The 11,430-nt window shown below is 56.5% G+C and overlaps 4 protein-coding genes across 6 annotated transcripts in view; 1 reads left to right on the top strand and 3 right to left on the bottom strand.

Moving 5' to 3' along the window:
* FKBP2 (FKBP prolyl isomerase 2) overlaps positions 1-11,430 on the bottom strand; it is a 151,698-nt gene that overhangs the window by 39,765 nt on the left and 100,503 nt on the right. The gene's annotated exons all lie outside the window — the stretch shown is intronic.
* DNAJC4 (DnaJ heat shock protein family (Hsp40) member C4) overlaps positions 1-11,430 on the bottom strand; it is a 142,524-nt gene that overhangs the window by 30,591 nt on the left and 100,503 nt on the right. The window lies entirely within an intron of this gene.
* Positions 1-11,430, bottom strand: part of STIP1 (stress induced phosphoprotein 1) — a 119,039-nt gene that overhangs the window by 7,106 nt on the left and 100,503 nt on the right. The window contains exon 2 of one of the 2 annotated variants that reach the window (XM_069066222.1): positions 301-398. In XM_069066222.1, the coding sequence (XP_068922323.1) occupies positions 301-309 (9 nt within the window). In that variant the 5' untranslated portion in view covers positions 310-398. Of the gene's footprint in view, positions 1-300; positions 399-11,430 lie in introns of those variants that run through there. The other variant, XM_069066223.1, reaches the window with a different exon arrangement.
* The window catches only part of MACROD1 (mono-ADP ribosylhydrolase 1), a 195,337-nt gene continuing 192,338 nt past the window's right edge, over positions 8,432-11,430 (top strand). For both annotated transcript variants that reach the window (XM_069066225.1, XM_069066227.1), the window contains exon 1: positions 8,432-8,771. In XM_069066225.1, the coding sequence (XP_068922326.1) occupies positions 8,447-8,771 (325 nt within the window). In that variant the 5' untranslated portion in view covers positions 8,432-8,446. The remainder of the gene's footprint in view (positions 8,772-11,430) is intronic.

Below are 11,430 nucleotides of genomic sequence, written 5' to 3'. Positions count from 1 at the left end.
CCCCCCCCCCCCCCCCCCCCCCCCCCCCCCCCCCCACTCCCCCGCCCGTCGGTTTGTCTCTCCCCCGCCCCCAAGAGGGATCCCTCTTCCCCCCCCCCCTCAGATTCAATCTGCCCTCGGCGGCCCAATAACCGCCCTCTGCCCCGGCCGGGCCCCGCCGCCCCTCCCTGGGCGCTCCCCCCGTCCCGGCTGAGGCCGCGGAGAGGTTACCTCAGCGGCGGCCCCGGGCCTGGCCCTCCCCGCCCCCGGCCGGCTCACCCTCCTCCCCTGCTCGCCCGCCGGTTGCCGGCCGCCGCTCACCTGCTCCATGGCCCGGGCCGGAGCCGAGGCAGCCGCGAATCCGTCCACCCGCCCGCTCGCGCCCAGCTCCCAGCCGCACGCGCCGCCTTCTGGAACCTACTAGAAGCTGCCGGGACTCCCGGCTCCCGCCCCTTCGTAGCCGCCCCATTGGTGGAGTCTTCCTTCTGAGCTCCGCCCCCTCTTGCTTCGAGAGGCTAACTCCCTCGCCACTCACGAGTATCTGCCTTTCATTGGACGGCGGACGGCAATTCGCTCTGCCTTTAACCTTTTCTTCCTCGCCATTGGGCGTGCCTCGGCACGGCCCGTCCCAAAGCCTGCTTGACGACTGGCAGAGGGGCGAACGTCTCCCGCACTCATTGGTTGGCGGGAGCGCCGGTCTGGCTGGCGCTGGCCGCACCCATTGGTCCAATTCCTTCTGGAAATTTCCACCTTCCCCATTGGGTTGACGGGCACGGTGACGCCAGAGCCATCGATGAAGAGCGATGCTATTGGGCGCAGGGTCTCCAGGCGCCTCGCTCTGATAGGTCGCCCCTGCTGCCATTCGAGCGGCTGTTGCCACGGCCTTGGCCCTTACCACCCCCCCACTCCTTCCCTTAATTCGCCAGGGGTGCCTAGGCTTGGGCCGGGCGGGCTGTGTTCGCTTCCTGCAGCCCGGGGGTTGCTGCTGCGCTCTTCTCTCCAAAACTGCGCAGCCTCCCAGAAAGAAGCTGGGCTGGGGGATCCAGCGGGTGGGATCGGCCTCAGGCTTGCTGTCAGTGAAATGGGCTGCCGATCCCCATTGCTTCAGAAGCATTGGAGGTGGAGTGCGGGGAAAAGAACTAGGAAGGCCCTTCACCCCCGACTGCCTCAGTGCCCCCCAACTATAAAACGGAGTCCGTGAATATTGTAAAGCACAGTGCCTGCCACACAGTAGGCGCTTAATAAGTGCGTATTTCTTTCCTATTCGGAACAACTGGCTATTTCTGCCACTTTGGGCAAGCCAGTCACGCTCTGAGCCTCAGTTTCCCCTTTGTAAAATGGGAACCATAGCAGCATTGTAGATGTGAGCCAGTAGAGGGTCACTGACTCTCCGGGCAGAGGGGGCACTGGCACCAGGGAAGGATTAGTGGGCGTTTCTGTGAGGAGGGGATGAGGACGGGAGTCCATTTAGCCCATCCCCCTCACTTTACAGGTGGGGAAACTGAGGCCAGGAGCCGTGGCCGGGTCTACCTGAGGACAACCAGGTCACAGAAAGGGCGGAGCTAAGGTCCCAGCCCAACTCTCTTTGCACTCTGTCCCAAGACCCGAGTGTGAATGCCAATCACCAGTGATCAAGTGCCCTGGCAGTCGTGGCCTGGGTTTCCTTACACATCAAAGAGAGATAACAACATTTGTACCACCCAGATCTAGGGGCGATGGGGACTTTTGCTAACATTAGGGTCCTCCAAGGTGATTCTGGCCAAGGGTTCTTACCCTCTTCCTTGTCCTGAACCCAGGGAAAGCCTGGAGATCCTTTCTCAGAATCAGGTTTTCAAATGCATAGGAGTGTAAAGGAGACCAGCTCTATGGGAATGAAGGGATCAAAATACTGAGAAGCATGGACGGGGCCCAGGCGCCACACACAGACTTGCATGCATATGCTGCTATGTAGATCTATACCCAGGGCGTCAGGCCGGTCTGAGCCCAGGATCCTGCCACACCACGAGGTCCCCGACACTGGACATTCCAGCTCTGAAGCAGGGAGCAAAATAACACGACCATTTAGTATTTTTTTTCTCTGTAATTAACAATCATTTTATTAGGGATGGCTGTTGGATAATTAATAAAAGGGTCATTTGGCTGTCTCTCCTAAACCAAAGATGGACCATTTATTATTAGATGAAGAACAACTGTAAAGCCTCACACATAGCGGGCACTCTATAAATGCTAGCTAGCATTATCATCATGAAGTTGCCTATGTGAGGGACGGCTTCAACACCCTTCCTCTGGGGTGCTTTATAAAACACCCCAGTAAAGGGAGATGGAATACATCTATAAAGCGTACACAGTGTATAAAGAGCATATATATATATATATATATATATATATATATATAATGTATGTACACGGCATGTAGAGAGCACAGTTGTGCACAGTAAGTTGAGCACAGTAGTGCAAAGTAAGCAATATGACAATGGCTCACTTTTCTGGGGGCCCCTCTCAGGTCCCCCCAAGGCACTCCTGTGATGCCCATCAGGGAACAAGGACCAGCGCCTCACAGTTCAGTTCTGGCCACCAGTGACGGAAAGCCTTGGCATTCATATGAGTTTGAGAAGTGTTTAGCTACTATCTAAATCATTAATATCTGCTAAGTACCTACTGTGTGCCAGAAAGACACTATTCTAGACTGGCTGGGGGCCCTCAGGGATCTTACATTTTACCTCAGGAGATCACTGGTACGTACATAAAGCAACACAAAATAAAGGCATAGACAAGGTTAATTGGCAGGGTTGGGGAGGACACTGGCAGTGAGGAAGGCAGCAGAAAGGGCCTCCAATGAAAGGTGCAGTTTTGAAGAAAGCAAAGGGATTCTAAGAGGAGGGATGGCATTCCAGGCAGGGGGTACAGCCAGGGCAAAAACATGAGGTGGGAGAGCCAGCAAGAAAGCCAGTTTGGCTGGACCAGGTGGGGAAGCTAGCTTGGACTGGATGGTTGAGTTCCCTTCCAGCTTTGACATCCTGTGATCCCCCTCTCTCTGGGAGAGAGTCAGACCCAGCTACAACTCACTGCTCTCATCTTCTTGTAGGCTCCTAACTGGCCTCCCCACCTCCAGTCTCTCCTCTCTCTCCAAGCCATCTTTCACACAACAGTCGCTGTCTATGTTTTGCATACAGTAGGAGCTCAATAAATGCTTGTTGCTTGACAGGCTGACTGAGCTGTCTGCTGCATACTTTCCAGGAAGCTTGAGAAGTTTGGGACTCATCTCTCAGACTGGAAGGTAAAGGAATTCATCCTGAATTTTCTCCTTCTCTAGGAGCTAAGCTGCCCCCAGACCCCGAGGGAAGGACAGTTTCTTCTCTGAAACATCTCAGATTTGTTCTTTCAAAACAAAATGAACATTTCATCATTTTATTAAATGCTGACCTTGGGGGAGCCATAGAGCCAATGATTTTTACTTAAATTTTGATTCTCTGCTACCTATTTCCCAGGACTCCACCCGCCCTGGCCCTTGGAGGCACAGACCCAGTGTGGGGCTCCTCTCTGGGCGATCTCGCTTTCCGTGCTGCCAGCCAGGAGAGGAGGGGTACAGAGGACCAGCGATGTGAGACAAAGTCTGATTCAAGGTCAGCTGGCTGGTCACAGCTTCGGAGCCTGGCACTTCCTTCATTTTCAGGGTCCCTTCCACCTCACTGCCCCATCCAGTGACCCCAGGTTCTCCCTCCCAGCATCCTCTCTGGCTGTCCCAGGCCTGAGCCCGGTTCCCTCCCAAGGCTCACCTGCCTGAGCTTTCTTAAAGCCCTGCCTTGGGCCTGCTCCTTCCAGGACCCCCCTCTGTTAACTACTCCTATTTATCCTGGCTAGCCATGGGCATTTGTTTGCACTTTGTTTCCTTAAATTGAAAGCTCCTTGGGGTAGGGGCTGTCCTCAGACTCCTTTTGTATTCCCAGTGCTTAGCCTTGTCCCTGCACATAGTAGGTCCCCTTTCAGTAAACCTAATTATCACTACATCCTGACGACTATGTCTTTATTGGACTTAAGTGAGGAGAAAGGGAGAATTTCATGCTGGAAAAGTCAGAGGTCATCTAGGCCAACCCCACTAATTAAACAGAGGAAGAAACTGAGGCTTAGGGATGGTAAGGACTGGCCTAATTCCCCACCCCCAGGAAATGGAAAAAACAGATTCAAACTTAGGTCTTATGACCGGGAATAGAACAGCAGCCTGCCTTCTGTGGTGAGCAGCCCTGAAGACCTAAGGGGAGTCCTCTGGAGCCGCCTCCAAGTAGCGTCACACAGGCCAGTGGAGAGAATGCAGGACTGGGGAGTTGAGACTGCCAGGCTTCCAATCCTAGCCCCCCCTTCCCAGCTGACAGCCCCTTTGACAGGAAAACTCTTCTGCTACCCCTCAATTGTATGTCCCCCATTATCTCCCACTGATCCCGTCTGGCCTGTCTGTCCAGTGGCCCCCCATTAGCTCCTAGAGGCAGGACTAGTCCCTAAGGAGGTGCTTGTCACTTGATTGCCTATGGGACACTGGGCCAGTCCTTTCCCTGGGCCTCAGTTTCTGTGCCAGTTAAAAGCCAGGTTGGTGGGGTGGCCAGGTGGCACAGTGAGCAAGAGCATCGGCCCCAGAGTCAGGAGACCTGGGATCGAATCTGGGCTCAGATACTTAGCACCACACCCAGAAATAACTGGCCATATAACCTTGGGCAAGTTACTTAACCCCAATTGCTTTAAAAAACAAAAAGCCGTGTTTGGCTAGATGATCTAGGACCTCCTTCTGCACATGGACTTCAGTCCCATGTTTTGCAAACTCTAACGTGTTATATAAATCAGTTTTTATTCTTTGTGTCCCAGAAGGAAACATGCCAGGAGAGGGTTGGCTGGCAACCAGATTCCAGGCCCAGCCAGGACTGGCGGTGTCCTGGCCACCCCAGGAGGCCCGGGCGCAGAGCCTGGCTCCCGATCTGGAAAGAGTCAAGGCAGGGGGGGCAGGCGCTGGGGCAGGCAGCTATTTCTAGCTGAGTTTGGAGTCCAGCAACAGGTGATGGGGCCAGAAGCACATGGCCCCGGAGTGAACGGCTAATTTGAGAGTTTCCAAGTGCCCTGGGAAACTGGAGACGGACAGGAGGGGGAACGGGGAGGAAGGGCAGAGGGGAGGGCTGGGACTCAGGATGCTGGGAGATGTAGTCTTGAATTGGGGAGGGGAGGAGAGGGGGGAAAGAGAGGGGGAGACAGGGGAGGAGAGAGAGAGAGAGACAGAGAGAGAGAAGAGGGAGGGAGAGAGAGAGGAGAGAGGGAGAGAAAGGAGAGAGAGGAGAGAGGGAGAGAAGGGAGAGAGAGGAGAGAGGGAGAGGTGGGTGAGTGTGTGTATAAGTGCGTATGTGTATACACAGATATTTCAAATGAACCAAACCGCCTTCTGTCAGCAGGCGTCTGACAAACCTCAAAGCACTTGCCCTCAGTTTTATTACTCATGCCCCCATACCTAGGGTTCACTGGGACCCCAACATTGGGAAGTCAGGGCGGCCTATAACATTGTCACATTATGAGACTGGACAATTGTAATGGAGGAGGCATCAGGTCCCCACACAGCCAGGGAACTGCTCTGGGGAGAAGCAAGGAAGACCTCCACACCCTTGGGAGGACCTTCTTGGGGCTCCTGCAGTGGGGGAGGGATACCTGTAGCGCAGAAAGCAGGGATCTGCTGGACCCTGGGGCACCCCACACCTGGGACCCTCAGGTTCAGATTTTGCCGGCTGTTCTCTCACAGGATTGAAGATTTAGAGTTGGTAGGGCCTTTGGAGGCCTTCCCCTCCAAACCCTCATTTTACAGATGAGGAAACTGAGGCACAGAGTGGGGTAACAGGACTAGTAATTGCTGGAGGCTGGGTTTGACCTTGGGACTTACTGACTCCAAGTACATGGTTCTAGTCTGAGTTTCCCTGCACACACGCCTTCTTAGACCTTCCCTGAACTTGAGGGAACTGAAGTGGACCTGGGTTCAAATTCAGATGTGGCCATTCGCCTCAGTCACCTTGGACAAGTTCCCTGCCCCAAGGTCTCCTGGTCGGATGAGAAGGTTACACAAAGCCATCTGAGTCAGAAGTCAGGTTAGACGCTGGACCCAGAGACGCTGCTATAGAGAACCCAGGCCCCGGTCTCAGCCCAGGGTGTCCTGCTGCCTCATCCAAGGACTATGGGAAGGTGGCCACCTATCCTGACGCACCAGTTCTGGTTACCAGAGGCCTGCCGATCCTGAGAATAATCAGGGCAGGGCAAAGGCAAACAAACAAATGCAACCAGGGTGTGTCCTCCCACCTGGCTGGGAGGCACCTGGGAGACTCCAAGTGCAGCCTGGGGGACCTGGTAACCTTGGGTGAGTCACAGCTCCCTGGGGTCCTCCTGCAAAATGGAGGTATTGATCAGGTAGTCAGCTGTGGTCACAGACCCAGAGCTGGGAGGGGCCCGGTGCTATTTTCTAAGAACAGTAACTCATGTCCACTCTATCAGTCTCTCACATTTGTCTGTCTCTAGCAGTCTGTGCTGTGGATAAAGTGCCAGGTCCGGAGTCAGGAGGACATGAATTCAAATCTGGCCTCAGATACTTCCTAGTTGTGTGACCTTGGGCAAGTCTCTTCACCCTGCTGGCTTCAGTTTCCTCATCTGTAAAATGAGGCAGAGAAGGAAATGGCAAACCAGTTCAGTATCTCTGCCAAGAAAACCCACATGGGGTCACGGAGAGTGGGTCACAACTGAACACGTCTACCTGTCCTTCCTCGGTCTGCCAGTCCTCACATCTTGGTGACATGGAGACCACTCTCCTCTATTTGTTGTTCGAATGTCAGCTCCCTGAAGTTTTGCATCTGTAGAAAGCCACACTTCCACTCACTCAGGCCTGGGAGGTGGATTTTTTCCTCCTCTGGCTCAGTCTGCCTGCCTATGCACAGGCTGTGGCCCCAAGTCAGCTGGGCTCCCCCTTCTCACCTCTTCCTGGTTTCCTGCAGTTCTCAGCTGTGATTCCACCCCCCCCCCCCCAGGGTGGGAGGCCTTTCATCTGCTCTTTTTAGAGCTCTATTTCCATGTGGTTTCTCCCTCTTGCTCCCTGAGAACAGGGGCTGTTTTTGCTTTCTTTGTATCTCCAGAGCTTTGCATAGTACCTGGAACCCTTTAAGAAAGACTTGTTGATTTTTGCTGATTACCCAGGGTTACAGAGCTAGTAGATTTCAGAGGAAGGACTTGAACCCAGGAGTTTCCTCACTTCAAGGTCTGGTGAGTTGCCTCTGCTGTGTCCCAGCAGAGAAAACTGGGGTTCTGAGATAGAATAATGTTGTCCAGGGTCACACCTGTCAGAAGCCATGTTCTCTAGAACCCAGACCATCTTTCTCCAAACCCTGGCCTCTATGCCTGCTATTACCATGGCCAGAGGAGGGGAGACAAGACAGCAGAGCTGAGTTAGAGGAGCTGTGAAGCTGCCCAGACGTTCTTCTATGTGCCAAATGTGCATGCCCTTTGACACAGCACTACCAGTACCAGGCCTATATCCCAAAGAAATAAAAAAAAAAAAAGGAAAGGAAAGGGCTCCAACGTACAAAACATTTATAGAGGCCGTTTTTTCCCCATAGTAACCAACAGAGGGTGTCCCTATTAACTCAACAAATCCGTGGTCTGTAAATGTAAGGGAATGTTACTGTGCCAGAAGTGACTGAGCGGACGTTTTCAGGGACTCTTAGGACTCATGCACAGCCAAGGGACGAGAAGCAGGGGCAGTATTTCTGCAGTTGTAACCAGCTTTTAGGGAAAAGGGATTAGAAGGGTTTGCAATGACCAGACAGACATCCTGGAGACCGCTCAGACGGGGGCAGGGAGCGAACGAGACCACTTTTGAGAGGCTTGGCCAGGGCGGGTTTGGCTTGCCTGGGCAGCCTGTTGGTGCATGCATGCACACACGCGGGGGGTGGGGGAGAAGGGGTTGGCTCGTGTCAGTGTTGGTGCAAGCACTCACTCGGGGGGCTGGCACGTGGGGAATTGCGGGCTCGCATTAGTGCATGCATGCACACACGTGGGCGTTTGAGGGGCTCTGCTGCGGCTTGCACGTGGGGAATTGCGGGGCTCGGCTGGGGCGCACGTTGGTGCATGCATGCACGCACGCGGGGGCTGCTCTTCCTCGGCGTGGCCGCAGGTCCCTGGCGCGTTCTGAGCACCCAGTCGGGGAGCGGGGAGCGGGGAGCGGGTGCGGATCCAGGCGCGCCTCACCGCCTGCGCCCAGTTCATTGGCGGCAGCGGCGGCTGGGAGACGGGCGCTTGGCAGGCAGGACTACAAGTTCCAGGGTCCCCAGCGGCGCGTCCCGGGATCGGCCGCCCGCTCGCTCTGGCCGGGCCCGGCAGCGCTCCCCAAGTCCGCCCCCGTCCGGAGTGGCCGCGCGCGGGCGCCCGGATTAAAGCGCGCCGAGAGGCCCCCGCCTTCCCCATGCTGTGGAGCAGCTGCGGGGCCGGCCGCGGGGCTCGGCTCCTCAGCGCCGTACGGGGCCTCTGCGCGCGCCTCGTCGCCCCCCGGCGCCCCCCGAGCGCGCCCCCGGCGCCCCTGGGCGGCACGTGCGGCTGGCCCCGGGCGCCCCTGAGCGCGCGCGCAGCGGCGGCAGCTCCCCGGGCGCTGCCCTCCTTGGCACCGCGCCGCCTCTGCCGGGCACAGGGACCCGGGCCGGCCGGCGTGCGGACTTGGGCAGCCGCTCCCCCTCTGGCCATGGCCGCCAAGGTGGACCTCAACACCTCCACCGACTGGAAGGAGGCCAAAGGTAAGGGCGCCCCTGGGACCACCCTCCTTTCGGACCCGGCCGCCCCGGGCTGTCCGGCTCCGAGTCCGGGCACCGGGCGGCCGTGATCGCCGGGACAGGAGCCCCTCCCCGGGCACGCGGAGGCAGCTGGAGCCCCGCCGTGCCTTCAGGAGCGATTCGGCCGCGGGGAGCCCCCAAAGGCGCGGAGGCGGGAGCGCCCCTCTTCTCCCGGCGCTCCTGGGCACAAGCCCCCGGTGCGCTCCGGCACTCTCGGGGGGTGAGCCTCCAGCCCCGTGCTCCGAGGGCAGCGAGCCCCACGGGCGTGCCGGCCCCGGCCCCCAGCCCCTGCTGGCGGAGAGGGGCGCCCCCTGGGTCCCTGTCCCACCTCACTCCGTTGGCTTCAGCCCTCCGCCCCGGAGTTGGCTCGGAAGACCCGGGCTCCCGCCCCTGTTCTCACTGGCCGAACTTGGAGCGGGTCACTCCTCCTGTAGCACCCTCGGTTTGGGCCCCGCCGGCCCTTCTGACCCACCTGGGGCCCCCCTGCTCTTGCCGTTACGGGTGGGGAAACTGAGGCAGCCCGGCAGAGCCAGACCTGGATTTGGGGTCGGGGAATCCGGGTTCAGATCCCAGCACTGCCCCTTGGTCATTCGGTGGTGACTCCGGCCCTGTTCTGTGACCCCTGAGCCCCGGAGCCCGGGCTCTGAACGCCTCGTGTGTTTGTACTTGTGTATGCACATACTTGTGTGTGTGGGTTCAGAGAGCTTTGGATTTGGGGGGCGCAGGCCCTAGGCTTGAGAGCCAGCGCTGCCCGGGGCTAACCCAGGACTTAGAGAACCCTCCCGCCATTTACTCACTTTTCTGTTTTTTTTTTTCCTGCCTACAAAGTAGTCTCTGTGTTTCCTTCTGTCTCTGACATGCTGGGAGCTTAAGGTCCATCTTTGTGTTAAAGGGAATTCATTCCTCACGGTGGAGTTTTAGGAAGGCTGTGAGTGTGTTGGGGGTGGCTATCTCCTGAGCTTCTGGACACTGGAGGCATTCCCTGGATAAGGCCAGCCCTGCTCCCCCAGACTTGTCCCTTCACCCCTGGGCTCCCCTCTTGGCATAGTGTTAGCTGACCCTGCCCCTCTGGTTCTCAACTAGCCTGGCAAGCTGCCCTAGCTCTCCCTCTGCCCTTGGGCTGTCTCCCTTTCTCCAGGCCCAGATAGGGCGGGAGAGGCCGGGGTCGGCTTGTCCCTGGCTGCTCTCCCAGTCCCTGGAGGGAGGCAGCCTGGTGAGGTGGGAGTCTCCCCAAGCTCTGGTCTCGCATCACCAGCTGCCTCCTGGGCATCTGGGACTGCTGTCTTGTGACTATCTCAGGCTTAGCATGTCCCAGACCCAACCCCTTCTCTTTCTCCCCAGACCTCCCCCCCAAACTTTGCTGTTCCCCCCATCCCGGGGCCCCATCCTTGCAGCTTCCCAGGACTGAGCTTGGCTCTAATTACTGTTCCCTTGGTTGCTAAGTCTCACCTCTTCTGTCTCTACAACATCTCTCCTGTGTCCGCTCACAGCCCCTGCCCTTGCTGGGCTCCTTTCCTAGTTGGTCTGTCTGCCTCATGTCTCTCCCCTCCCTAAAGCACAGGTCTGACCCCTTCTCCACAGACGCCCCTGGCTCCCCATCAACTCTACCCCTGGCACTTTCAAACCTTTCCTGGCCTAACCCCCTGCCTCCTGTGGGCCTACCTTTATTTGGGTATTTCCTTCCCTGTCCTATGAGGTCTGACTTTGTGGATATCCTCAGGCTTCTGGACACACGCCTTCTACCTGCATGCCCATGCCCCTACCTGGTCTGCATTCCCTTCGAGTCCTTGCCATTCCCAAATCTAATGTGTGCACACTTAGGCATGCCATGGTTTACACCCTGCTAGGACATCAGCTTCTTGAGGGCAGGGGGCTGTTTCACTGTTCTCTTTGAGTCCAGGGTACTTAGCAAAATGTGGCCACATAGTAAGCCCTCAGTGGATGCTTATTGGTCTATTGAAAAGGCCTCAAATTTGGAGTCAGATTCTGGTGTTTATTGTGGGACTCCACAATTGTGGGTTTCCTTGTCTGTAAATTCAGAAGGTTGGCCTGGATGCCCTCCAAGCTTCCTCTTGGCTCCAAATCTGATTCTCTGGACAGTGGGAGAGGTCTGGGAGTGGGCTGCACTGAGTTGACCTTGGGGTTGGGAAGAGCTGTGTTCAGATCCTGCCCCTGACGCTTGCTGAGTCTATGACCCAGGACTAGTCACAGAATCCATTTGGGCCTCAGTTTTCCCATTTGTAGAATAGATAAAACAGGAGTGCCTACTTCATAGGGCTGTTGGACTTAAATCAATGACAGGATCAATTATAGCCACAGAGTGGGCAGGGACCTTAAGAAAAGGGCCCAGAAAAGTGTAGTGAGCTGCCCAAGGTCACACAGTCAGGAAGGAGCAGAGCCTGGACGCTTGGCTCCAAATTCAGCTCTGTCAAGAGTTCTTGTCAAAGATGAGGCAGTGGGTCCTTACTGTGGTCACTCTGCCTGGGGGAGGGGCATGTGATGGGGGAGGGATCACTATGGCTGTGCCTTCTCTTCAGGATCACAAAGTCCTTGGCTTTTTCATTTCTTATTTTTCTTTTCCTTCCTTCCTTCCTTCCTTCCTTCCTTCCTTCCTTCCTTCCTT

Source organism: Petaurus breviceps, unplaced genomic scaffold (genome assembly GCF_028583685.1).
Source record: "Petaurus breviceps papuanus isolate PSGF00001 unplaced genomic scaffold, PetGlider_PUasm1.0 90721, whole genome shotgun sequence".
NCBI lineage: Eukaryota > Metazoa > Chordata > Mammalia > Diprotodontia > Petauridae > Petaurus > Petaurus breviceps.
The sequence above is the reverse complement of the archived record's forward strand: the minus strand, read 5'-3'. Positions and strand labels throughout refer to the sequence as shown.